This window comes from Capra hircus, chromosome 11 (assembly GCF_001704415.2).
Source record: "Capra hircus breed San Clemente chromosome 11, ASM170441v1, whole genome shotgun sequence".
Taxonomy (NCBI): domain Eukaryota; kingdom Metazoa; phylum Chordata; class Mammalia; order Artiodactyla; family Bovidae; genus Capra; species Capra hircus.
This window is the reverse complement of record NC_030818.1, coordinates 48,010,429-48,036,536: the sequence shown is the minus strand read 5'-3', so window position 1 is coordinate 48,036,536 and position 26,108 is coordinate 48,010,429. Positions and strand designations below refer to the sequence as shown.

Genomic DNA, 26,108 nt, shown 5'->3' with positions numbered 1-26,108 from the left:
ATGGACTGTAGCCTACCAGGTTCCTCTGTCCATGGGATTTTCCAGGCAATAGTGCTGGAGTGGATTGACTATTTCCTTCTCCAAGGGATCTTCCCAACCCAGGGATTGAACCCAGGTCTCCTGCGTTGTAGACAGACGCTTTACTGTCTGAGCCACTGGGGAAGTCTCATATTTACTTGGAAAATAGTATTTTAAAAGTAGTTTAATTTTCATATAAGAAGTTACACAGGTAGTTTAGGAAAATTCTGGTGTCATTTATTAATTACTTCCTTCTGTATTTAGCACAGTTTCCTTGGAGTTCAAACTCTGAGGTAAATTTCCCAGTTTATTCAACTCAAAGCTTTGAAAGTGCCTCTTGCTGAATCCTGCTGCTACCAGAGAATGTAAAAGCCAGTGGTGCATTGTGTTGTTGGGGGTCATCATCAACTTACCATGTCAACACAGAATTACAATGCCCTATGACAAGTACATCTTAGGGTTTCAGATTTCTGTCTTTCAGTTCTCCAAGCTCTGATGTCTAATTAACATGTAAAAACCTTCTACATGGGGTTTCTTTTCTGTTAGGTCTTTCCAGAGATTACTTGAGGACAGATTGGCCCCCATATCCTTTGACTTCTGCTTCCCAAAGTGGCCTGGGAGCCAAAGCTTGATATTTAGACTAGACTAACGTATCTGTTTTTGTTTTTTTTTTAATGTTTATTTTTGTCTGTGCTGGGTCTTCACAGCTATGCGCAGCTTTCTCTAGTTGTGGAGAGCGGAGGCTGCTCTCTAGTTGTGGTGCACAGGTTTCTCATTGTGCTGACTTCTCTTGTTGTGGAGCACATGCTCTGGGCATGTGGCCTTGGTAGTTGCAGCACGTGGGCTCTTAGTTGTGACTTGCAGGCTCCAGAGCACAGGTTTGGTCGTTGTGGCACATGGGCTTAGTTGTTCTGCGGCATGTGGAATCTTCCCAGGCTGGGGTCGAACTCCTGTCACATGCATCACCAGGTGGATTCTTAACCTCTGGACTACCAGGGAAGCCTCATATCTGGTTATTTTATTGTGGGTTGAGAAGGGAAGTAAGAGAGCAGGAGTGGGAGATATTCACAGATACAGATCTGAATAGACTGATCAGGGTCTAATTTCATCTTAGGCATTTTTCATGTTCTTGCTAATCAAGTCTGCTTTCCTTCAATTCTGTTTGTCTAGGTGTGTGTGGAGTTTGATGGAGAATCTTGGAAGAAGAGAAGATGGATAGACGTCTACAGCCTCCTAAGGAGAGCCTTCTTAGTGGAACATAACTTGGTTTTGGCTGAAAGAAAGTCTCCTGAAATTTCTGAGCGAATTGTTCAGTGGCCTGCAATAGTAAGTAAAACTCGGGCTTATTGAACCTCTGAGAAGTTCTTTCATCCGTTATGAACGAAATAGGGAAAATCTATATGTAATATCTATAGTTGGCCTTCTGGAAAATAATAGTACAGAGGTATGACGTTGCAGAAGATTCAGAAAAAGCCTCAGGATCTCCTGTCAGCCCTGCTAGGAGGCCTGCAATTCTGGACCCTTGTCTTTTGTGGGTCTCAGTTTCCTCACTTGAAGAGTAGGGAGTGAGGGTAATATGGGGAACTTCTAGGTCAAGGATTGGAAACCAACAGATAAATACCAACATACAGATCTTTTTGGTTTGCCCCTTACAGTGTTTTAAAAAATCTAAATTAGCTCTCTACCTTAAAAAAATGCAGAGAATATTCTTAAAAATCTAGATTCCCAGTTCTTAGCGAAAGAACAGTAAGATATGGCCACACTAAAGCCTGTAGCAATTCCTTTAGCAACAGTCGGCTGCTGAATAGTAGGTGTCGCTTGGTCCCTGTCAGGGTTTCCACTTTTGGTCTCATGACGCCAGCAGTCAGTATATGATTGTGCCATTTCTGCACCGGAAGTCTGGTGCAGTTAAAGGCAAAGAGTGAGCCCTGTATCTGGAGAGGACAGTTAATGCTGTTTGAGAGGTGGGCTGGGACAGATTTGGGTAGTTGAAAGGCCAAGAGGATGATTAAAAGGCTGGCCAGCTTGTGAAGGGCCTGCATGCTGTGTGAACCAAATTGAGATTTTGCCCATGGATGAGACGAGCCCCTGAAGGGTTTTGAGTGATGTAGGGTTTTGTTTAAAGTTGTATTTTGCTTTTTGTATTTTTTTCCCCCATCTATTAAGAATTTGCTAAAAACATGGCCCATTTTCCCAGAAAAATTAACTTAAAACAGTATTCTGCATAAATTTGGGGCAAGCCATACATCTGTAAACCCAGACCTATATATTAACATGATTCTCAAATGTATATCTGGTTTATATGATTGATTCTAGATAAAAATTGTGTGCCCTTGTGTTGGTTGCATAAATAATTATTATTGAGATTGGTAGTAAATAAACAAATGAATGGTTTAATCTCTGTGTGGAACATTGCCAGTCCCCATTTTCACAGTGATACTAATAGCAATTATGATGCCAAAACATTTCTTTTGTTTCAGATGTACAAATCTTTGCTGGACAAAGCTGGTTTGGGATCCATAACATCTATTCGCTTTTTAGGAGATCAACAAAGAGTATTTCTTTCTAAAGACCTTTTAAAGCCTATACAGGTAAAACATTAGAACCAATATTAAGCCCTAAAAATAGAAGTATAAACTCCTTTAATGTGAGAACTAATGTATTGATATTGATTGTTCCAGATCAGATATCTAGCAGAAAAAAGGACCCATCTTATGAGCAGATGTTAGACATTAATGCTCAATGTTAGCCATTGGGTTGGTACTGTTTATTGGGGTTGGAAGGACAAAAGTATTACTGTTGATGGCTTTTGTGTGTAATATGAAATAACTTTTAAAATAGGTAATATGAAAATAATTTTTAAAAGATTAACTGTTACTCAAATATACATATATCTGTATGCATATATATCAGTCCTTATTATTTAAGGATTCTATATTTGGGAACTTACTTACTTGCTGAAATATATTTGTAACCCCTCAGTCAGTATTTTGGTGCTTTTATGGTCATTCACAGACATGTGCAAAGTGGTGAAAATTTTGAGTTGTCTGACACCTGTTCCCAGCTGAGGTTTGAATAAGGTGCCATTCTGCCTTCTTGTTTCATCTCTTCTACTGTAAACAAGTGTCCTTTTCAAAGTCTGTTTAGTACTGCGTTGTTGGTTAATTCAGTGTTTAAAATGGCCCTCCGGGATAGTGCTGAAGTGGTGTGTATTGTTCCTAAGTGAGCCTTAGAACATGTGTTAGCTAAGCTTCATTCAGCCATGAGGTATGGTAGCTGTGAGTTCAAGGTTAGTAATGCAGTAATACAGCTTCCCCGCTGGCTCAGGGGTAAAGATACCATCTGCAATGCAAGAGCCTCAGGAATCTTGGGTTCGATCCGTGGGTCAGGAAGATCCCCTGGAGGAGGGCATGACAACCCACTCCAGTATTCTTGCCTGGAGAATGGGGGCAGAGGAGCCTGATGGGCTGCAGTCTATAGGGTCGCACAAAGTTGGACATAACTAAAGCGACTTTGCATGCAAATAAATGTAGTTATATAAAAAACTGTAAAGTAGGGTTTTTTCCAACAGAAACACATAAAAACAAGGTTTTGTATTGATTGGTTGATGTCTCTTGTTACCAGAGGCTTTAAGAAACCTAACCCCATCTTTCCCCTAGGAATGGTTCAGTGTTCACTAATTCAGTGTTTGTGGTGACCTACCTATAGCAAACAGTATGAATCAAGTGTCTGTGTGCGTTCCTATTCTTTCCAGTTAGCTTGCAGAACTACCTTTTTCTTCACAACATTTAGGCTCTTGGGTCTTGTTCATTTGTTTATTTTTTTCCTTTATTATAAAAATGTTGGGAGGGAGGGGAAGAACATGCACATTACTTCCACAGATCACTACCTTGGGAGTAATGTTGTCTTAAAATTAACATTTGTTGTTTTAAATGCCATTTGTGAAGTTCAGTTATCCTCTCACCCTCTTTGGTTTTGTGACCTGACTTGTTTCTGTGGCCTGTAGAACCATTAAACCAGTTTATGAGCTACAAGACAGTTTAGGACCAAGGGTCATTGCCATTGCTAGGTCTGTATTGGAAAACCCAAAGCCTTGGCTTTTTTGTGCTCAAGTCTCACTTTTATTTCCATATTCTGGAAGTGAGTGAAAACAAGATTCATACTCTGAACATTATTTTATAATGTTTAGGTGAATGGAATAGAGGAAGATGCTTTTACTTAGTTGTGGGCACAAGTTATCTTCATATATCAGGTAGATGGGGCTTCCCCGGTGCCTCAGAGGTAAGGAATCTGCCTGCAGTGCAGGAGCCACAGGAGACACGCATTTCATCCCTGGGTTGGGAAGATCCCCTGGAGGAGGGCATGGCAACCCATTCCAGTATTCTTGCAGGGAAATTCTGTGGATGGAGGAGCCTGGCAGGCTACAGTTCATGGAATCACAAAGAGTCAGACGATGACTGAAGAGACTGGGTACACGTGCATGCATGCTAGGAATGTTAGCTTGATATTTTTCGTGCATTGAAATGCAGAATACTTGCTTTTAAGGACCAAGGAACATACAGGAGGGGCTGTGGAAGACTACTACTGAGCAGAGACTAGTTTTTACTTCTTAACTTTGTTTTCAGGACAGTTCTATTTTTCATCTTTAATGTGTCTCATCTTTTCAGTAAAAGTAGAACTCAGTTTTGTTTCTTGAGATTGAAAAGATCAGTAAGTTTTTATTCTCAAGGAGGTGCACTCTGTGCTGTCATTGTGAGTGTTATTAATGTAATACTGATTGAGGGAGACTCTGCATGTGTTCTTGACTTCTGCTGATGATGATTTCCAAAGTTAAGTGCTTCGGGGCATTCTCTGGTAGAGGCAGGTGATAATGTGAGGCTTCTACTGTATGAGACTCTATGTTGGCTGATGTGGTTACCACAGTAGGAGGCTTGTCCTAAATAATGAATAGAGAATCTGAAAATTATTTGGGGTATGCAGAAGTTGGAATTGAAACCTAATGTCTGTCTTTTGGATTGAATTCATCTCAGTTATAGGTGGATAAGAAAAACAACTAAGTGTCCAGCTCAGTTACCTGGCACCTTTGATGAGCCCTTGAAACTCTTCTAGGCAGAATCCAATTATTCTACCTTATTTAAGAGCCGTTTAATGTTAATGACTCTCCCCATTAATGCTCTTTTACCTTGTAGTAGGAATTCGTGAACACATTTAAATTTTTTGAAATTGCAGTAACATGAGGGGGAAAAAAGCAAAAACATGGTTCATTCTGGTAATTAATGTTGCACTCTTACGAAGCCCCTAGTTTAACGTTACTTAAGAAATTTTTTCAGGATGGCCTCTCTAAAAGGCTCTTCTTCCCAGTGGGGGAAATGGATGAACTCTTTTTAGCCACTGTGTACCCATTTCACATGCAGAAAAGCATGAAAGCCTAGTATTGGAAGGGCTTCTGTGCTGTATGATTTCTCGGGTCTGACAGGTTATTCCTATTGACAATCTGTATACATTTATCATAACTGAGTATACACACAAAGCCAGAACACTGTGGAATAGTGCCAGAAATAGAGCTGCCAAGAATTGAATGTTTCACAACTGGCTAGCTAAAGACCTAGGCTGTTCATTCAGCTTTTGTCCCTCCTCACCGCAGCACCCCTACCTTTACCATTTGTAAAGAAGAATGCATTTGGAACTCTGGTTAGGGTAAATGAATCTATGTGAAGTGATGTTTGTTAAAAACAGCAATTTCAATGAAATGACACTACAGATCTAAGTATTTTCTTATGTATGTGTCTTCTGCCCCTTGCATTTGGATCTGTGACTTCCCTAATCCCTAGAGTTTGGGATGCAGAATATTTTTGGCATGACTAGCTACTTTGCTTATTATATGTCCCCTAGCCTAAGTTTTGTCATATTTAAAATTATTCTTTGAGCCACTCTTAGTATCTGTCTCACTCTTAGCTTCAAGTTGCTTCACTTCTGTCTGCCTTATATTTCTGATCATTTGATGGTTTCCTACTGTTTGACCTGTCTAGTTCATTGGAGTTGCAATGGTTTGCTGCCATCAAATGGCTAATTGACCCTCTATTAATCCCTGTGATTAAAAGAATTGAAATATCCACTGGAATGTAAACAACTGTTCCTATTTGTTACCTTGAAATGTAATGATTTTCAATTTTTCAGGATGTAAACAATCTCCGTCTTTCACTGATGGATAATCAGAGTGTCAGTAAAGAATTTCAAGCTTTGATTGTGAAACATTTAGATGAAAGCCATCTTTTACAAGGTATGTGGATTGTCTGTTGGTGATAGCTCATGAGTTGACCAGTGATTAGTTTGTAAGAAGCTGTGTTTTAGCCCTTCTCACTCATTTACTCATTAAAATGTCTCATTTTTTAGTAATTCTTTAGATGCATTTCCCAAGCAGCTTGATGAGTGGAGGACTATATTCTATAATGTATTCTAAAGTCTCTGAAATTTGGAAAGCCCAAGGATCATGTGAACAACATAAAAGTGAACTAGATACTGAACAAGCTCAGCTATATTTTGACGTGAAATTCGATATGTTTGGAATTTCAGTCTTACAAAATGAGTAAAACATTAATTTGGTGATCTTGATCTTGCCAATTACTGTTATTGATTTTCTTGGTCAGTTTCATAATTGTGAATGTTTTAGGAGACTTAGAAGTTCTGACGAGGTTCCTGAATTTGGATCCTCTAAAACTGCATAGGAGAGTGGGTTAGGTCTCAATGAGTTATCTGATACTACCTGGTCTAATACAGATGCTAGGATAAATATACTGCCAAGTCTAAGATAAAGCAATAGGAAATTGGAGCTTTAAAATGGAAAGTTTACATTTTCTCCTGCCTTTGCTGAAATGTCTGTCTTAAGTTTAGAGCAGTATCTTTTAATTTATCCTTTTTGTCTATTGCATGTTTTTTTAAAGACTTGGGAAAAAATTATGCTGGATAACTGGTGCTATTCAGAGATAATGCAAATTGCTCTAAGGATTTTTTTTTAAATTATTTTTTAAGGTGACAAAAATTTAGTTGGTTCGGAAGTAAAAATTTACAGCTTGGACCCATCAACTCAGTGGTTTTCTGCAACCATTGTAAATGGAAACCCAATGTCAAAAACTCTTCAAGTCAACTGTGAGGAGGTAAAAATGATGATAATCGCATGTGAGATAAGTTGACAGGGGAAGATAATTATAAAAAGGAATTATAGTATCTTATAAGAGCTAAATGGGGCTTCTCTGGTGGCTCAGACAGTAAAGAATCTCCTGCCTGCAGTGTAGGAGATCTGGGTTCGATCCCTGGATCGGGAAGATCCCTTGGAGAGGGGATTGGCAACCCTCTCCAGTATTCTTGCCTGGAGAAATTCCATGGACAGAAGAGCCTGATGGGCTACGATCCATGGGGTTGTAAAGAGTCAGACATGACTGAGTAACTAACACTTTTACTTTCACATGGAAGCTAAATACCCTTGTTATTTTATATTAAAATACCAGAGTAGAAAAAAAATCAGTTATTTTTTAAAAGGAAATTATATGTAAGAAACTCCTATTGTTAAGTAGTTTCTCTAGTAGCTCAGACGGTTAAGAACCTGCCTGCAATGTAGGACACCAAAGTTCGATGATACCTGGGTCAGGAAAATCCTCTGGAGAAAGGGTTCGCAACCTACTCCAGTATTCTTGCTTGGAGAATCCCATGGACAGAGGAGCCTGGTGGGCTGTGGTCCGTGGGGTCGCAAAGAGTCAGGATGCGACTGAGTGGTGGAGGTAATTTCTGGTATATTCCTGAGTATTTTAAAAATTTCCTGGTATCTTTGTTTTGTTTATTCTTAAGATTCCAGCACTGAAAATTGTGGATCCATCACTGATTCATGTTGAAGTTGTACATGATAACTTCGTGACATGTGGTAAGATACTGTTTGATTAAAACTTTTGTTCTCCTTTCCCCTTCATCCTTTTCACCTTAAGAGAAACAGGGAAGCTGACTTACTTGTTTTTAATCATTTTAGGTAATTCTACAAGAATGGGAGCTGTGAAACGCAAGTCTTCGGAGAATAACGGAAACCTGGTTTCCAAACAGGCAAAATCATGCTCTGAGGTAGCCTTGCTTTTTTTCTGTCACTTGTGTGAAGCTCTCTTTAATTCTTGCAGTGCATGGCCAGTATGTTTAGTGGTAATAAGGCTGTCTTCTCTGCTCGTCCGTGCTGTTGTGTCTGCTCTCTGCTGGTCCCAGATCTTGGCCATAATTTCTATGCTCAAGCAGATGGAGATAATATAAGTTTCTGGTTCACTATTTTTGATGTTTGCTGAAAATCCTCAGTAGGTTTGACAATTCCACCACATGGAGATATTTTTAAAGATAAATTGAGTTGTATGTATCAAATCAAAAGAATGCCATCCATGAGAAGAGGGGAGGAACCTTAGAATTCTGAGTAGATTGGTGTTGAAATAGGACTCCCACCTGGATAATTGGTCATTCATGATTGGATGAACCAACATACTCACTTTTTGAAGGAAGCAGTTGGTTTGCCATTACTAATTTCTGCCGAGAAAAGTACAGGCTTCTGTGAGTGACACTGTTGAGTTCAAGTACTGGATTTACTTCTATCCTCCTGAAGTAGTTAGGATTTGGGTCAAGAAACTTAAGGTTGTCAGCTTTTCCCTCTCTTCCATGCTATGGAGAAGCTGGTCGTCTTTAGCTCTTCAAGTACCTCATGTTCTCTCCAACCTCAGGACTTGCTGTTCCCCTTTCTCTTCTAATGCTGTCTTCATTCTAATTAACTCCCATGTATTTTTCTAATGTGATACTGCTTCCTTGGGGAAGCCTCACCTAACATCTCTACCATCATTTTAATCTATATCCTGGAGTAGGTCAAATTATCTGTTTTATTATGCTTTGTAATTACTACTACATGTTTTTAGAACATCACAGTGTACACACTGGGGAAAGTTTTAGTCAGAATTCCCAAAAGATTGGGCTAGACAGACTAGCCTAATAAGGGGATGGAGGACTGGGATAAACTTCTTAAGGGAGTATAAATACCAGGGTCAAAATTTAAAATCTGGGTAAAAAAACTATAGGCTCTTTAAGTGAGTTGAATCCTTAGGTCTTATTACAGTACAGATAACTTTCTCACAACTTAGGTATCCAAATGTACTTAAGTTACATGGATATGTTACTGTGTTATAATTGTCAAAAATGCCTTTATGATGCTTTGCTCCAGGCTGCAGTTTCGAATTTTAAAATTGACCAAGTTGAGATTGTTGGCAGCATTTTGGAGGGAAATTTAGGCGTCTGGAGGGAAATTTAGGCGTCTGGAGGAAGATGGCAAGGAGAGATGGCATGAGAGTGATCAGAGTCATTAAATGAATCTGAGATTCTGAATCAGGGCAGACTGGACTACAACATCAACTAGAACCAAAGCAAGCACATACCACACAAAGACTAAGGAAATCTGGGTGGCTAGGATGATCGACTTTCCTGAACCTTAAGCTTATGTACAGGCCACAGGAGCTTTGATACTTGAGCAGAAACTTTGTAAACCAAGGTATCTAGTACCTCTGTCTTTCTTCCATATGTGAAGGCTTGACCTCAGGTAATTCAGGAAAGAATGGAGAGGTCATTTCGGAAATTAATATTACTCCTTTTTCATTTTGCCTTAACGTTTACCAGAATCAAGTAGTGTAGTAAGGATTGCAAATTGAGGATGTCAGGCAAGTGATTACTGCCTCTTAGAGGTAAGCTCATGGGATATTGTCAAGTGATCCAGGGTATTAGAAGCTGAAAGAGAAACAGTAGAATAGTAACCTGTCAGGTTTTGGCATTGGATAAATTGTTAGCAGTCTTGGATAAAGATAATAAAGGGTGATTTGGAGAAGTTATTTGAGTGTTGTCTGTCATAGAGAAGGCATCAGTGTAAACAGTCAGTGAGATGAAAAGGAGAGCAACATTATGTTCTATTGAGGTGGGGACCATGACTCAGGAAATGGCATTCTAATGGATCATGGAGAAATCAACCTGGGGTACAGTTGGGACTGGGGTCATTGGGGATGTCAGGAAAGGTGCCAGTTCTTCAAAGTGTCAAGTTTATCAGTGAAGTGATAGGCAACTGAGCAAGTAAATTAATGACCTTGAAGGCAAAGGTAGTGCCTGTAAAATATAGTAACATGCATAAGTAAGTAATCCTCTCTTCCTGACTCACTTTTTTTTTTTAATGGAGACAATCATGAAACTATTGAACGAAGTCACAAATTAATGAAATACATATCATATCCATAGATTAGAAGCTGATATATAGATCAATAAAATATTAGACTTCTTTCTTTAATTTTTATGTATTAAAAATTCATCTTAAAAAAACCTTTTTATTTTGTATTGGCTTATACCCAATTAACAATGTTGTAGTAGTTTTAGGTGAACAGCAGAGTGACTCAGCCATACATATACATGTCTCCATTCTCCCCCAAACTCTCCTCCCATCCAGACTGCCACATTACACTGAGCAGAGTTCCATGTGCTGTAGAGTAGGTCTTTGTTGGTTATCCCTTTTAAATATAGCAGTGTGTACAGGCAACCATAAATTCATTCTCTGTCTGTGAGTCTCTGTTTTGTAAGTTCATTGGTATCATTTCTTTTTAGATTTCACATATAAGGAGTGTCATATAGTATATTTCCTTCTTTCTCTGACTTATTTCACTCAGTAGGACAATCTTTACTGACTCCCACTCTTGAAGGGCAGGGAGCATGTCTCTGCTGTCTGTCAGCATCCTATCCAGCTCACTAGGTTTGTGTGAACTGATTACTGGGAACAGTAGAATCTATTTTCAAAAAGGCCTGAACTTTGGCTGGGAGATAAGTCCCTCAACCTATTTGAGCCTTAACTTTTACATCTAAAATGTGAAAATAAATTTGATGTAGAAAAGCATGTCTGTTTCAGCTCATAAGACCTATCCTCAGTTCAGTCGCTCAGTCGTGTCCGACTCTTTGCGACTCCGTGAATTGCAGCACGCCAGGCCTCCCTGTCCATCACCAACTCCCGGAATTCACTCAGACTCAACGTCCATCGAGTCAGTGATGCCATCCCTTTGTTGTCCCTTCCTCTTCCTGCCCTCAGTCCCTCTCAGCATCAGAGTCTTTTCCAGTGAGTCAACTCTTTGCATTAGGTGGCCAAAGTACTGGAGTTTCAGCTTTAGCATCATTCCTTCCAAAGAGATCCCAGGGCTGATCTCCTTCGGAATGGACTGATTGGATCTCCTTGCAGTCCAAGGGACTCTCAAGAGTCTTCTCCAACACCACAGTTCAAAAGCATCAGTTCTTCGGTGCTCAGCCTTCTTCACAGTCCAACTCTCACATCCATACATGACCACAGGAAAAACCATAGCCTTGACTAGGCGGACCTTAGTCAGCAAAGGAATGTCTCTGCTTTTGAATATGCTATCTAGGTTGGTCATAACTTTTCTTCCAAGGAGTAAATGTCTTTTAATTTCATGGCTGCAGTCACCATCTGCAGTAATTTTGGAGCCCAAAAAAATAAAGTCTGACACTGTTTCCACTGTTTCCCCATCTATTTCCCATGAAGTGATGGGACCGGATGCCATGATCTTCGTTTTCTGAATATTGAGCTTTAAGCCAACTTTTTCACTCTCCTCTTTCACTTTCATCAAGAGGCTTTTTAGTTCCTCTTCACTTCCTGCCATAAGGGTGGTGTCATCTGCATATCTGAGGTTATTGATATTTCTCCGGCAATCTTGATTCCAGCTTGTGTTTCTTCCAGTCCAGCGTTTCTCATGATGTACTCTGGTTATTTTGAGACGTTAGTCTGCCATCTTAGTCAGCTGGCTTCCCAAATAAAGACATATTCCTTGCCTCAACAAACAAATAAAAGACCTATCCTAGTTATCTTCTCATTCTAAAGGAAGTTGGAGATAGTAAATTTTTACCTGGGTATTGATGTTTTAGAAATTATTACTGTATTTTGAATTATAAAAAGTTATTCTCCTTTTTATTGCACTTATTTTCAAAATAAAAGTTACTCTCATTTAAAAATATTTTGGTAATCTGGAAAAGCATAGTAAAGAAAAGATAACTCGTAATCACACTTTTGAGAGACTCACTATTCACATTGGGAATACCTATCCTCCTGTTTTTGTTTGTTTTTCTTTTCCCTATATACTCATAGAGGCTTAAAAAAAAAAAACAACTAAAAGCCATACTCTTGTGTAGCTTCCATGATTCCACAGTATATTATGAATGTTTTTCCATATCAGTAAATATTCTCCTTTGTCATGGGTCATCCTTGTAATCAGACAAGTTTTTGGAAACACTGGCCTAGCCTAAATCTCAGGGAGATGGAGAGGTAAACAAAGATGTGGGGAGAGAAAGAGTTCATTTAAATGTGTGAGTGAAAGGTGAGTACAGTAACACACTTGGTGCATATCTCCCTGTGTTTCCACTTTGCAGATATGTTGGATGTGTGCAGAGTTGGTAGTCTTTGAGTGACAGAAGTTTAGGATTAGGTAGACGAGACTCTTTATTGCCTTGATGAATACTTCTGGATAAGGTGAACCTGTTTGCCAGTAGCATCTGGCTCCTTGAAGGTCTTCTCTGCCTAGCAGACTATTCCTCAGAGTTAGGATGTTGCCTGGTTAATTGAGACAGTCTGCTGAATAGTATGAGCCAGCAGTATCCTTTTTGGAATATCATTATACACTCAATTATATTATCTCCGTCTGCTGGCAGGGAGGAACTATTGCCATGACTGGTATAGAAGACCTTCAGGGAAAACTCTTCAGGTAAGAAGAAACTTTGACCCTTGTCAAGTCAGAGGCCAGTGCAGCGGTGTGCACATGGAGACGGGTTTGGAATCAGAGTGCTGTGCCTGCTAAGCTAAACCTTAGGAAAGTTACAGAGTGATCTACTTATTTCAGTCTCTTAAAGGAAATGATCCAGGTCATGATCATTCTAACAGGTGGTGGCTGAACTGGGGAGTTTTGCATGTGCTTCTGCTTTGAGATAGCTAATCCATGTGCCAGGCACTGTGGTTAAAGCACTGCCGTTTACAGTATGCTTCATTACTCGCCTTTTTTCTCATTGCTCTCCTTTATTACTCCTCATAACGACTGAGGAAACCGAAGCTCAGAGAGCTTAAATAATGTGCTAGCAAGTGTCAGAGACTGGATTCCAACCAGGGTCTAACACCAGAACCCAGCACTCTTGGCCACTGTGCTGTTGTTGCCATTCCTCTCCAGAACTTTTGCCTCGTGTGGTGAGGCACCATTGTTAAAACAAGAGAGTCCTCCTTCCTTCCATCTGGTTCTCCAACCCTATTTCCAGTTAATACTTAACTGAGCATTTAATATGTGCTGACATTTGTGAGCGTTACTGCTTGGCTCTTGAGTTAATTCAGAATACAGTTGTAGCTATTAACTATTTTCAAATAAGTGCCTTTAAGAGCATTTATCCATTTATGCACTCCACCAGTCTTATTTATTGAGCATCTGTTCTGTGCCTGGCTTTAAAAGATGTAACAATGATGTAAGAGCAGGGTCTCCATCCATAGAAGCTTATGTTTCATTGTGAAGAGACTGACAGTAAAAGAAAAAAAAAGTAACTTAAGGTGTTTGCACAGTATGTTAGTACAATGGAAGATAGAAACATGGTAATATAAAGTATAAGGCAGTTATGCTTTGGGACACTGCTTTGGCAAGAGTGATCAGAGATTCTGAGGTGACAGTTGAGCAGATTTGAGGCTAAAGGAGGGGACCAGCCACATGAAAATGTCCAGACCCAGAGGAGAATAGCAAGTACAAAGGTGCAGGCAAGAATGAGCTTTGAACATTTGGAGACCAGGAAAAAAAACCAGTTTAGTTGGAGCACCTTTAACAAATGGAGTGATATGAGGTGAGGGGGTTGGCGGAGACCAGACTGTGTAGAATTCTAGTCGGCAGTGGAGTGACTGATTTATGTTTTATAAAGATTGCTCTGTGGTAGAATTTTAACTTCAGAGAAGAGGCAAAAGTTTCAGGCAAAAATGGAAGGTCAGGCCAGTTAGTATACATATGATAGTCCAGGGGAAAGATGGTGGTAGGGGTGGCCTGGAAAGAAGTTGATAGATTCCATAAACATTTTGGAAATAGAGGCAGCATTTTCTGGTTGATTGATACGGGAAATGAGATGGAGGGTTTTCTGGCTCGAGCAGTTCAGTGGATAGCATAACAAAATAAAAATATCTTGTTTCCTTAATTCATTTTAAAAATGAGGAAACTGAGGCCCAAAGAGGGAAAGTTTGGCTATCCCAGGGATGTCCTTAGACTAGCCAAAGCCTCCCCCCAAAGATCCTTCTGGGAAACACTAAGCTAATATTTAACCAAAACTGGGCTCACATGGTGTAATACATGATCAGATAACTTAGCACCTTGAAATAGCGGAAAGCTGTGCCAGAGCTTTAATTTTGATTAAGTAAATTCTTATTTTTCAGATGTTTTTATTTAACATATACTAGACCATATTTTCAAGGCCATCAAAGTAAATGTCTGCAAAGAAGATTCTCACGTAGGCTACCTGGTTTACATTCTGAATGGTGAAGTTTTAAAAACTGGTTTTAAAAACTCTTACTAAGAGAAGTTCTACATCATATTTTAGGAGTTAGTAACTAGAAGATGACACTTAAAAGATTCTACAAGTTTAGATCTGGTGGTAAGGTGAATCTAAAGGTCATTGAAAGAGATAATGAATGAAAAGGACAAGTGACTTTAAATTTACACACATGCGAAGAGGCTGGTGAAAATGTCTGTAGATTTCACCTGGTTTAGCCATAGAATGTTCAGTTGTCTGAAATTGAGTTTAATCTTTTCCTTCTCTTTCCATGATGGGAAGTTTTATTTTTTTGGTAAACCGGGAAGAGGTTGGTCTGTCACTCATATTTTTGTAAAGGTAAAAGTACACAAAAAGGGAAGGGGACAAGTGTCTTAACTTTGTCCCACAGGCCTGTCATGACTTGATATTTTTTGCAGCTTGGGATGACCTTTGTGGCTTGATGAGCCACTTACAAGCAAGAACCATGTCCTCAACCTTTATTGCATTATAAAGGCTTATGTTGGTACCAAGTAGGCTCCACTGCCTGCAAGAGCCCTATGTGGTCTGGTCTCCTGCCAGTCCTCACAGTAAGTGCGTGGTGGGCACTCAGTAATGCTGAACTGAATGCATGTGAAGCTGCCACCATTTGAAGACAGTCGATAAAAAGCTCACTTCGATGCATTGCACTAGTCAAGTAGTTGCCACATGGCTGTTTTCCTGGTATTCAAAGGTCTGTAAAAGATCCACTTGTGGTCTTTTCTAGGAAGACTCAAGTTTTGTGAAAAGCTGGAGTGACTTATTTGATAGCCCTCAGGTATAAGTCCTTAATTTGTGATTTATTCATTGTTCTCCTGTTCTGTTCTTTTTATCTGGTGGTGGTATTGTGCTTGTTGACTACTAAGCCAAACAGATAAATTTGAATCTTGCAAGTATTTTGTAATTCTGCCACTAGGGGCTTCCTTGTTAACATCTGCTTGCTTTGATATCTTTTAGGCCTCTCCCAGTGTGTGTCCTGTACAGTCTGTTCCCACAACAGTTTTTAAGGAGATACTGCTTGGCTGTACTGCAGCTACTCCGCCAAGTAAGGACCCGAGACAGCAGAGCACTCCCCAAGCCGCCAACTCTCCACCAAACCTCGGAGCAAAAATCCCTCAAGGGTGAGTCGGAAGTTAAAGATGTTTAATCTTGCAGCCCACTGGAACAGGTTGCCATTTCCTCCTCCAGGGAATCTTCTCAACCCAGGGATTGAACCTGCATCTCTTACATCTCCTGCATTGGCGGGCAGATTCTGTTACCACTAGTACCACCAGGGAAGCCCATACTGATGTTTAATCATAATAGAGAAGGGTTATTTTAGCCATGGTTCTGTCTGTCTGAGCTGACATTGCTCGGGTGGCAAGATTGACCCTACATTCAGTGTTTAGAGAGAGAGTGTTAGTGAAGTGAAATTTTGATGTAACAACCTGCCATTCAGTGTATCTCAGGTTGTCAGGGGAGGTTAGTTTCCAGTTAGTCATATGCCTTCAGAGGTGATACGTGTAGTTGGCATACAGACCTACATACAGCAGGTCACAGAAAAGAAAGGGGTGTGAGGAAAGAGGAGCTTTCTTGACTTTGTATAGAAAGAATGGTCTACTGAAATACTACAGACAGCTGGAGAATAGATGTCCACTTCCAAGGAAAGGGGAGCCAATTGGTTATGTGTAGAAGACTGAGATCCATGGGAGTGTGGGGTAGAGGGAGACAGGGTTCCAGTGAATGAGCTTCATCAGCCTGAACCTCAGCTATAGCTGAGAGATGTAGCAGTAGAGAAAATAGTAAGACAAAATTAAGGGAGCAGCAGTTATGATTTACAGTTACTCACTTACAGAAGATAGTGGAATAAGAAATGTGAAATCTAATCAGAAATTTAAAGTGGCCACAAGGTTAATGGAGAGATGAGTTGTAAGAGAAGCATCTTTTTTAGGAGGGATGGTGGCCTGTGTAAACAGTAGTAAAGACCTAAGATAGGGCTCCAAAACTGGATAGAAAGGTGGGCTTGGAAGACCACTGTAGTAAATGGGAGAGTGCATGAGCACACCAGTTCACGGGGAGGACAGCAGGCTGCCAGGGAGGGAGCTTAGAGGATAACCACAGAACAGTCAGAAAGAGGGCAGGGTGGGAGGAGGTTGTTTATTCAGAGTAGAAAGAGGGAACAGTAAGAAGTGTGGTGGTACCCAAGCAAAGATGTCTAGTATGAGTGCTTCCCACGTGGCTCAGTGGTAAAGAATCTGCCTGCCAATACAGGAGACTTGGGTTCGATCTCTGCGTTGGGGAGAATCCCTGGAGAAGGGAATGGCAACCCACTCCAGTATTCCTGCCTGGAGAATCCCATGGACAGAGGAGCCTGGTGGGCTACAGTCCATAGGGTCACAAAGAATCAGACAGGACTGAGCAACTCAATAACATGAGTGCGTCAGTGAGAACTTCTCCAGGATGAGATCCTTTGGTAGAGGCAGGAAAACTAGTATAAGGGGGAAAAAAGACTTTACATTCTGCTGAGGAAAGAACTTTAGGACAAATTTCAGAGAAACAAAAATTCTTTAAGGATAAACCCCTATTAGGGGTCGAGAGGGTACCAGATTGTTCTGTGAACAAGCACATCATCAGCTGGCTCTTCTCTTTGCTTTGGGTCTTGATCACTGACCAAACAAGCATGAGATGTCCAGTGCTAGGCTAGTAACATGTTCATAGACGGAGTTTTATGCTTCTGGTGATTTTGGTTTCATGTGATATTCTGTTTTGAGGGAAAGCTAAAGTTCATTTTGCTATGAGAAATAGAACTAACATGAAGTAGTTAACTATGAGAACACACAGATAGAATTCAGGGTTGTGTTTTTCTTAATGTCTTAAGATATTTTTGCATAGGCATTGACTGATTACTTTTAACTCCAGCCCACAGAAATCTATCCTGAATTCTCTGATATAAGCAGTTTTCTTTTCTCTTTCATACTGCCTATTTTAGGGAAGCAAGCAATTATTTTTGGAAGGTAGGGAAGAGAGGAAAGAGGCCTAGATGCTATCCATATTAATCTTTTTCAGATGTCATAAACAGATTTTACCAGAACTTTCTTCCTGTCTAAATACAAAGCCTGAAATACTGAGAACAAAACCAGATGTTGCCTGCAAAGTAGAGTTGCTCTCTTCAAAGTCCTCTCAGATTGGAACTGGAGACTTACAAACCCTGAGTGAGCCAAAGGGAAGCTGTTCCCAGCTGAAGAGCACTGATGAGGAAAGCAGTGTGGAATCTCTTCCTCCATCGTCAACTGACCCTCCTAAGGAGTGCACACCAATAAAGGCAGCTTCTGTGACAGAATTGGAAATCACCAAGGCTCCTGAACTGCAGAAGCATTTCGAACATGCACCTTCCACATCTGATGTCCTTTCAAAGAAGCCAGAAGAGAAAGCAGCTGTCAATAGTAACAGTCCTAATAGTTGCGTAGAAAAAAGGGGAGAACCTTCAACTTTAGGCTGCCAGTCACAGAATATAAAGGCGTCTTCAGCAAAAGTAGATCCTGAAAGCTGCTGTACAAGAAGCAACAATAAATTCCAGAATGGTGAGTGTTTCTGCATATGTTTATTGGTATAAGGTAAGAGATGGTTTTCAGTACATACATTATCTTCTTCTTATCTTATGAGAAAATAACAGGAAAATGACAGTAGGAAAAGTTCAAAGAAGAAAGTAAAACCCCTAAATCTGAGAAATGATTACTGTTCATATTTTGGTGGAATTGGTTCTATGTATATGGAAACGCAGATGAGCTGTGAGATGCATGGGTTCGTACCAACAGTTTTACCCAGTGTATTAGTTGTAGATGTCTATCAGCATTTTAAAGGCTGCGAGGATACCCTTATATGCATTTACCGTATAACTTAGGTGGGTCCCAGGTTTTGGTTGTAAGAAAATTTTGAAAAAAAATTTAAAAATTAAAAAAAAAAATCTGAAGTGATATGATTGCTTTATCGTCATCCTAGAACTGATTTTTCTGTAACATCTATGTTGGAGAGAAGGAAGTGATTAAAGTTTTATGCTCACACAGGTATAGTTCAGATTTGAAGTTTTTTAAAAAAGGGAATTGCATCACTGCCTCTAGCAAAGAGATTTTTAGTTAAAGAATTTAGCGGACAGTGCTAACTTAGAACTCCCCTCTTTGCTTAAGGGAAGGTCCTGCTGCACCCGTGATTTATTTTTGTTTGTTTTTTAATTTTTTGGCCACACCACACAGCATGTGGGATCTTAGTTCCCCAACAAGGGATTGAACCCGTGCCCCTTGCAGTGGAAACAGAGTCCCAACCACTGGACTGCCAGGGAAGTCCCTTTGCATGCACAATTTAGAACTCCGTGCTCTTCTTATAGAGAAAATGGTGCATTGTATTTCACAATACTTATAAGTCTGAGGATGCATTTCAGTGATGGGAGTTATTAGAATTAACAGAGCTAAATGGCTACAGTATGTCAAAAGATTCAGTTTAAAAATAGATTTGATAGATGTCAACTGGGTATAAAAAAACTTGAAAAACACTTAATAAAAACGCTGTTCATTTGGATAAGTAACAAATGGATAATCCACACTCTAGCTCTTCCTGCAGGGCTCTGAAACTAGAGGGCAGGATGGGTGAATTTGACTGGGGGTCTTCCTGAAGTAGAGTTGGAGGAGTTGGAAAAGAACTTTCTTTGCTGAGTAATTCTTCTAACCCAGCTTCTTCATTCTTGATGTTTAAGTTGATATAGCTGGTAATTTGCATAAAATTAATTGCATAAGATTATACTGTAACTCAGAAGTTATGTAACTCCCCAAGAAAGTGAATATTCATGACCATGTCCCTGTTCTATTTCTTTATTCTTTTTGAGTCACCAACGTTCACATTCAGCTAGTTTTTAAGGCAAATGATTTTAATATTATGTGAAGAAGCAGTAAAAGTTCTAGACCAGTAAACACATTATACATACAGAAGTGAGTTTCAGAGTCCACCTTTGTCTTGCTTAGTATGCTGTGCAACTCTGTTCCAACTAAAATGATTTTGAGGGAAATGAGAGGCCTTGTCACATCCTGTTTTGTGCTGTCTACTGGGACTTCTGGCTGAGGAGTAAGGCAATGTGATTAGAAGCCTACTGAGATCTCTACTATTTCCACCAGTATTGCTTGTGGATTTGGAAAGACTCCACTGGACACTGCTTCTCCACTGTGACCTTACTTAGCAATTAGGAAACAAAAACAAGCTGGAGTTGAACAGCCACCCTCTTTTCTATTTGGTAGATGCATGGGTTCTCAGAAGTCAGTGTTGCTTTTTTTCCCTTGGTTTGGTTCTGAGTTAAGAGTATCATTGATGAGGGATCAACCGTTGCACTACTCAATACAGAGCTAGCTTTAGATAATTCAACTTGCTTATTTCTAGATATTTCCTCTTTTAAGCCCAGGCAAAACAGTTGTTAAGATAATCTCTGGACTCAGCTTGGGAAAACCTGGTCCCATTCAAAAGGTGATGTGTTTTCAGTATCAGGATGGAATTTTAAACTACTGATTAGTTTGTTTTCTCTCCTTTCTTAATTTACCTTCTCTTTCACTGAAGAAGAATGTTTAAGGAGTTGAGGCCTGACGGCATCCATTTAGCATTTTAAGGTGTGCTCTAGTCCTGCTTTAAAAGAGAGACATCAGGACACATCAAAGGTGATTTATTAAAGATGCTTATTTTATTTAAAGCCGCCTTTGGTTTGAGGTCTTTCTTCTAGTTTCCTTTAAGACTGCTTACCAGCGTCTCCCACCCATCTCTCGACTGGTTCCCCCAAAGTTGTGTTTTTGTTTTTTGTTTGCTTAAGAATCTACTTTCTTTTCTCAGCTCCCTTGGACCCCATGGTAAGGTCTTTTCTGTCGGTTTAATATGAAACACAGTTGTCCTTCAGTATCCAAGAGGGATCGGTTCCAGGACTCCTGCAGATACCAAAAATCTGCAAATACACAAGTCCCCTACTGTCAGCCTTCCCCATCTGACACTGGGGTTCTGCATTTGTAGATGCAACCAGCCACAGATTGTGTAGTGTTTTCTTTTCATTTTTAAAAAAAATTTTTGTTGTAGATCGGACCCATGCTCCCTGCATTAAAAATGCGGAGTTTTAACCACTGGACCACCAGGGAAGTCCCTGTGTAATATTTTCAATCCATTGTTGGCTGAACCCACAGATAACAGAGGGCTCACTGCTTTCCCCAAGGCTCTTGACTTAGAAATAGATTCTCTTCTGTGTTATTTCCACCAACAGAGTGGTTGCTCTCTAAATTAGGTCTCTACTTTTTTCTCCGTTTAGAAACTATGTTACCATTTCCATTCAAGTTCTCCAGCTCCTAAGTTAAAACTTAAACATGCATTTACTTAGAATCGAAATTCTGTCTTTAGCCAAGGCTCTTAATCTTGAATGGAAAGTATGTGTGAAGGAAATTTAAGATTGTTGGAGGGCCAGGGGTCAGTGCTCTTGGAAGCACTTAGAAAATAACTTATAGACGGAGGGGCCTATGTTATTTGGGTTTTGTTATGTTTGGAATGGTTAGCTTGGCAGAATGCTTTAGAAAGCACATCTTAAGCCAGTCTTTTTTGAGTGTAAAAACTGACAGAATTGATTTCCACATGGTCCTCTATTGAGATAAACCTATCCCTGTGTATTGTTAAGTTTGCTGTGAGTTTGAGTTAAGTGTCTGCTTTGGAGAAGTCTGCCTGCAGTGTTTATCTGTTTTGTTTCTTGTTTTTTTTTTTTAATTATTTACGTATTTTTACTTATTTTTGGCTTCCTCGGGTCTTAGTTGTCACACATGGGCTCCAGAGCGTGTGGACTCTGTAGTTTGCAGCGCACCGCATAGTTGCCCTGGGGCATGTGGGATTTTAGTTCCCCATGTGGGATTTTAGTTCCCCAAGCAGGGAGCAAACCTGCATCCCTTGCATTGGAAGGTGGATTCCTAACCACTGAACTACCAGAGAAAGCCCCAAAATGTTTATCTTATCGAGGGTTGTGAATACAAGTATGCATTACCTTGGAATTGTGAGTCTAGGGTTTTACGTTGCCAAATGGATTCACCAAATGAGAAGCATTTTAAAGAGAATAAAACTTCCAATTGTTCTGATAGTTGTCTTCAGCCATTTTCAGAAATTACAGTTGAACCAGTAATTGAGAAGAGTTCTCCCTTTGGGAAATCTGACCTTTTGAGTATTCAGTCAAAGATTGATGCCATTTTTGAAAAAATCTGACATGCCATTTCCTTCATTTTTTTTTAGCCCCATCTCGGAAGTCAGTCTTGACAGACCCAGCCAAACTCAAGAAGCTGCAGCAGAGTGGCGAGGCCTTTGTCCAGGACGACTCGTGCGTGAACATCGTGGCACAGCTGCCCAAGTGCCGTGAGTGCCGCCTGGACAGCCTGCGCAAGGACAAGGAGCAGCAGAAAGACTCGCCTGTGTTCTGCCGCTTCTTTCACTTCAGGAGGTGAGGCCTGTGGGGAAAAACGGGGGTACTCTGAGCCCTTTAATGTACTTTTCTCCCTCCTCTTCTGTCAACAGTAAGTCTAAAACTGGGAAAAGTTAGAGATGATACTTCTGATCTGTGGGTTTAGGAGTCTAGATCTTATTACATGGTATTTCCTACTCATACTCCTTTTCAGTTTTATTTTTTTAAGCAAGAAGCTTGAAAATACAAACTTCTGATTTTAGAAATAACAAATACAGAAAAATTCTGAAGGTTCTAAAAAACCACCACACAAATGACTACTGTTAACTTTTCAGCACATCTTAGTGTTTATGTGGTTATAGAATATATTCAAGCATACCTAGTTGTATTATATAAATACTTTGAATCTTAACTTTCTCCAGTATGTACTTTCCCAGTACGTAATAGGAACCACTTGATCATGTTGACTTTTTAAAAAAATTATTTATTTTTATTTTTGATTCTACTAGGTCTTCATTGCTGCACGCGGGCTTTCTCTAATCATAGCGAGCCGAAGCTACTCTGTTGTGGTGCACGGGCTTCTCACTGTGGTGGCCTCTCTTGTTGCAGAGCACAGGCTCTGAGGCTTGAGACTCAGTAGTTGCAGCATGTGGGCTCAGCAGTTGTGACTCATGGGCTTCAGTTGTTCCCAGGCGCCTGGAATCTTCCCAGATGAGAGATCACACCTGCATCCCTGTCATTGGCAGGCAGGTGCTTATCTGCTGTGCCACCAGGGAAATCCGGTCACACTAATTTTTTTCAGGAAATATTTTTGAATAACTATGAAAGAACCCATAATATTGATGTTTGAAAATGGACTTAACCTATTCCCTTGTTGGTATTCAGATTACTGTGTATTTTTTGCCACTAAATACAGAGATGATCATCTGTTGTCCATCTCTCTGATTATTTACTTTGGATGAGACTGGAAGTGTCCTTACTGGGTCAGAAGGTGTGTATTTTAAGGCTTTGATACATGAATTCTGCCACATTGCCCTGGAGGAATTTTGTGCCTGCATCCATGCCCCCTGGCAGCTTTTGAGTATTCCTGTCTCTATGCCAGCAGGAAGGAGGTGTATCTTTAAAAAAAATTGTTTCTACTTTTATAGGCAAAAGCTTTCATTTTTGCATTGCTTTTTTAATTTAAAAGTCAAATTTAATTTTCTTCAAATTCTTCCATCCTGAGTGAAGAGAAAGGTAGCCTTCTGGTCTTTTTGATATATAAATGAGCTGTATTGTTCTGGGTATAGATGAGCTTTTAGATATGATATATTTTCTCAGAAATCTAGCTAGAATTTCAGGCTCAACTAACTCTAATCATAAACAAAAGTATTGCCTTGAATTTCTTCCTATCTCTCCCCATTTAGTTTTATCAAGATTCAAGATTGCTGATGAATTAAATGCACAAGCATTTTAGATCATTTTGTCTGTGGTGGTAACTTTCAGGTTCAAGGTTATTTAATGAACAAGAGTTATTTTAGATGGTAGGTTGTTTGTCCTGTTCATTCCTGAGTAAATTGCAAAAGCACGACAGTAAAGTGTGTGTAGCATTAGAACTCTGATAAGTGTTAAGAGAAGCCAGTGTGGAACAAACTCACTTCTTTGGTAAAATGAATGTTATAATTTTAAAAATAGAGCCTTTTTCCCCCTGATGTTTACGGTGATGATTGATACTGTCATAAGCACCATCAGGTTTGTTTCCCATTGTGTTCTGCAGATGAAGTAGGGGAGGGGAGGGTCTTGGTGAAGTTCAGTTGCCATATCCTGTTTACTGTCTCCTCCCCATTTGAAATGTCTTCCAAATTTATTTTTTAGGATTATGACTAGCCTTCATTTAGAATGTCAGTTAAAAACTGGGCTCCTAGAAATACGTTTGCATCTGTTAATGCAATTCCCCATGTGCTTCCAGTTCTGGACAAATGACTTTCCTAAGGCACAATTTCATGCATCTCATGGGCTCAAAAAATTTTGGCAACTGCCCAATGACTAGCAAAGAAATTGTGGTCCCTGTATTTTTCTTGCCTTTATGTGAAATAGTGTTTCCTTGACATGCCGTCTGTTACATAATATCTACCTGTTCTTGCAAGGCCAAGCTTAATTAGTGTCTCTTAAAATGAAGTCTTCTTAATATTAGCCCCACCAGACTTACAGTCAGCACGTCTTCCTCTGACTGCTATAAGACTCCATGATTGCTATGATAACCTGTCATATCCTGCGTTTATGTCTCCAGCTAGATTGACATATATTGTTGTGTTTAAATAAATCCCAGACTACTACAAAACCTGGAAAAAACATGATAGATGTCAAAGATGTATTAGAAAGAGAATGTTGAGAAAATACTCAGCTTTTGGCTCCACCTTCCTAGGTACCAAGGCCCATCTTAACACTGCCTCTTATTCCAGAAACTTGCATGGTAATCTATAGCTAGAATTCCTAAGGATTCTGAATACCTCATGAATTCATGTGGTTATGGCTTCAGTGATATCTAGGGTTAACCTTCCTCTGCTGAGCATTAATCTTTTAGCAGTAGTTATATTCAGATCTGACCAGGTTATTTATCACCTTCTGTTTGTTGTCAGTTTACTTCTGTGACATCTTGTGATTGTTCTTGCTATTAACTTCCACATCAGGCAGGTTCAATAGCTGTGCCTGGAGGTGATAGGATTAGATAACTGGTTGGAGTGTAAAGCACACCTCCTCTCCCTTCCAGTCCTTCATGTCTTTTGGGGGAAAATCTTTATACTGATGCTACCGCATAGCAAATTGGCTGTAACTAGCCGTGGAGATTATAGAAAACTGGAAGGAAATGGGGTTGATTTACATATTTAAATAAGGTATAAATCACTTTATTTAATCAAGGTGTAAATCAATATTTTATATATGTGACATGCTTTTTTTTTTCCTTTTTTCCTTTCACTTCTTCTAGGTTACAGTTCAACAAACATGGTGTGTTGCGAGTAGAAGGCTTCTTAACACCAAACAAGTATGACAGTGAAGCAATTGGCTTGTGGTTGCCTTTGACCAGAAATGTTGTGGGGACTGATTTGGACACAGCAAAGTATATCCTGGCCAACATTGGAGACCACTTCTGTCAAATGGTGATTTCCGAAAAGGAAGCTATGTCAACTATTGAGCCACACAGTAAGAGCATCTCTTAGGGGGTAGGATTTTTGAGTCCAACTTGACTTTCATTCTTAAATGACACCTAAGTCCAAATTGTGTGGGTTTCATTTTCACCTAGAAGTTTAGATGACTTTGGTATACTGAGGTTGCATTTTTTTCCTTGTGACAGATCCTGCTTGTTGATTTAATCAGAGTCAGTTACCTCTCTTTGGAGGTTGTTTAGGTTGTTTACTAAAGGAGTGGAACTCCTTTTTTGTTAAGAAAGCTAAAGGGAGATGGTGGTGAAATTTGCACAGCATTACAAACAGTATGGGCTCACCTTAAAGGGGTGAGGCAGTCTCACACTTTCTTCCACCATTGTATTTTTCACAAATGGTTGAAAGTAAAAAGTGAAGCCTTTTCATTCCTCTAGTAGGTACCTTTTCAGACTTTGTATAATGATACATGTTTCAATATAAGCATCTGTACATACCAATGTTAAGAATTTTTATTGTAGGAACCAAAATTGGTTCCAGGAACTAACTGAAGCTAGTCTAAGCACCAAAATAATATATTAGATAAGTTTGATTATTCTTATATCTCAGAGTTCAGGGAATGGAAACTGGGACATTCCCAGGAGTGGAAGTTCAGCACTAGGTGGGGAGTGGCATTGTGAACTCCGTGGGTGGCTGAAGTCCTACTGAATTGAAAAGCAGCTTTAGAATCACTCTGTTCTGTTGGGCAATAGAGACCCTGATAAGTCAAGAATCATATTAAAGTTTTTTTCCTGTGATCTTGCATTTAGGACAAGTGACTCTGGTGTTTTCATTTTCAGTAAAGATACGAAAGTTTTCTTCTTACATACTTTTAAGTAAAAGAAGATTTAAAGAATTCTTAAGTA

At 39.7% G+C, this 26,108-nt stretch overlaps 1 protein-coding gene across 2 annotated transcripts in view; it reads left to right on the top strand.

Moving 5' to 3' along the window:
- KDM3A (lysine demethylase 3A) overlaps positions 1 to 26,108 on the top strand; it is a 56,388-nt gene that overhangs the window by 8,026 nt on the left and 22,254 nt on the right. For both annotated transcript variants that reach the window (XM_018055358.1, XM_018055359.1), the window contains exons 3-12: positions 1,189 to 1,344; positions 2,499 to 2,609; positions 6,196 to 6,298; positions 7,048 to 7,172; positions 7,861 to 7,933; positions 8,036 to 8,124; positions 15,595 to 15,758; positions 17,683 to 18,197; positions 21,901 to 22,105; positions 25,032 to 25,246. In XM_018055358.1, coding sequence (XP_017910847.1) covers positions 1,189 to 1,344; positions 2,499 to 2,609; positions 6,196 to 6,298; positions 7,048 to 7,172; positions 7,861 to 7,933; positions 8,036 to 8,124; positions 15,595 to 15,758; positions 17,683 to 18,197; positions 21,901 to 22,105; positions 25,032 to 25,246 — 1,756 coding nt within the window. The remainder of the gene's footprint in view (positions 1 to 1,188; positions 1,345 to 2,498; positions 2,610 to 6,195; positions 6,299 to 7,047; positions 7,173 to 7,860; positions 7,934 to 8,035; positions 8,125 to 15,594; positions 15,759 to 17,682; positions 18,198 to 21,900; positions 22,106 to 25,031; positions 25,247 to 26,108) is intronic.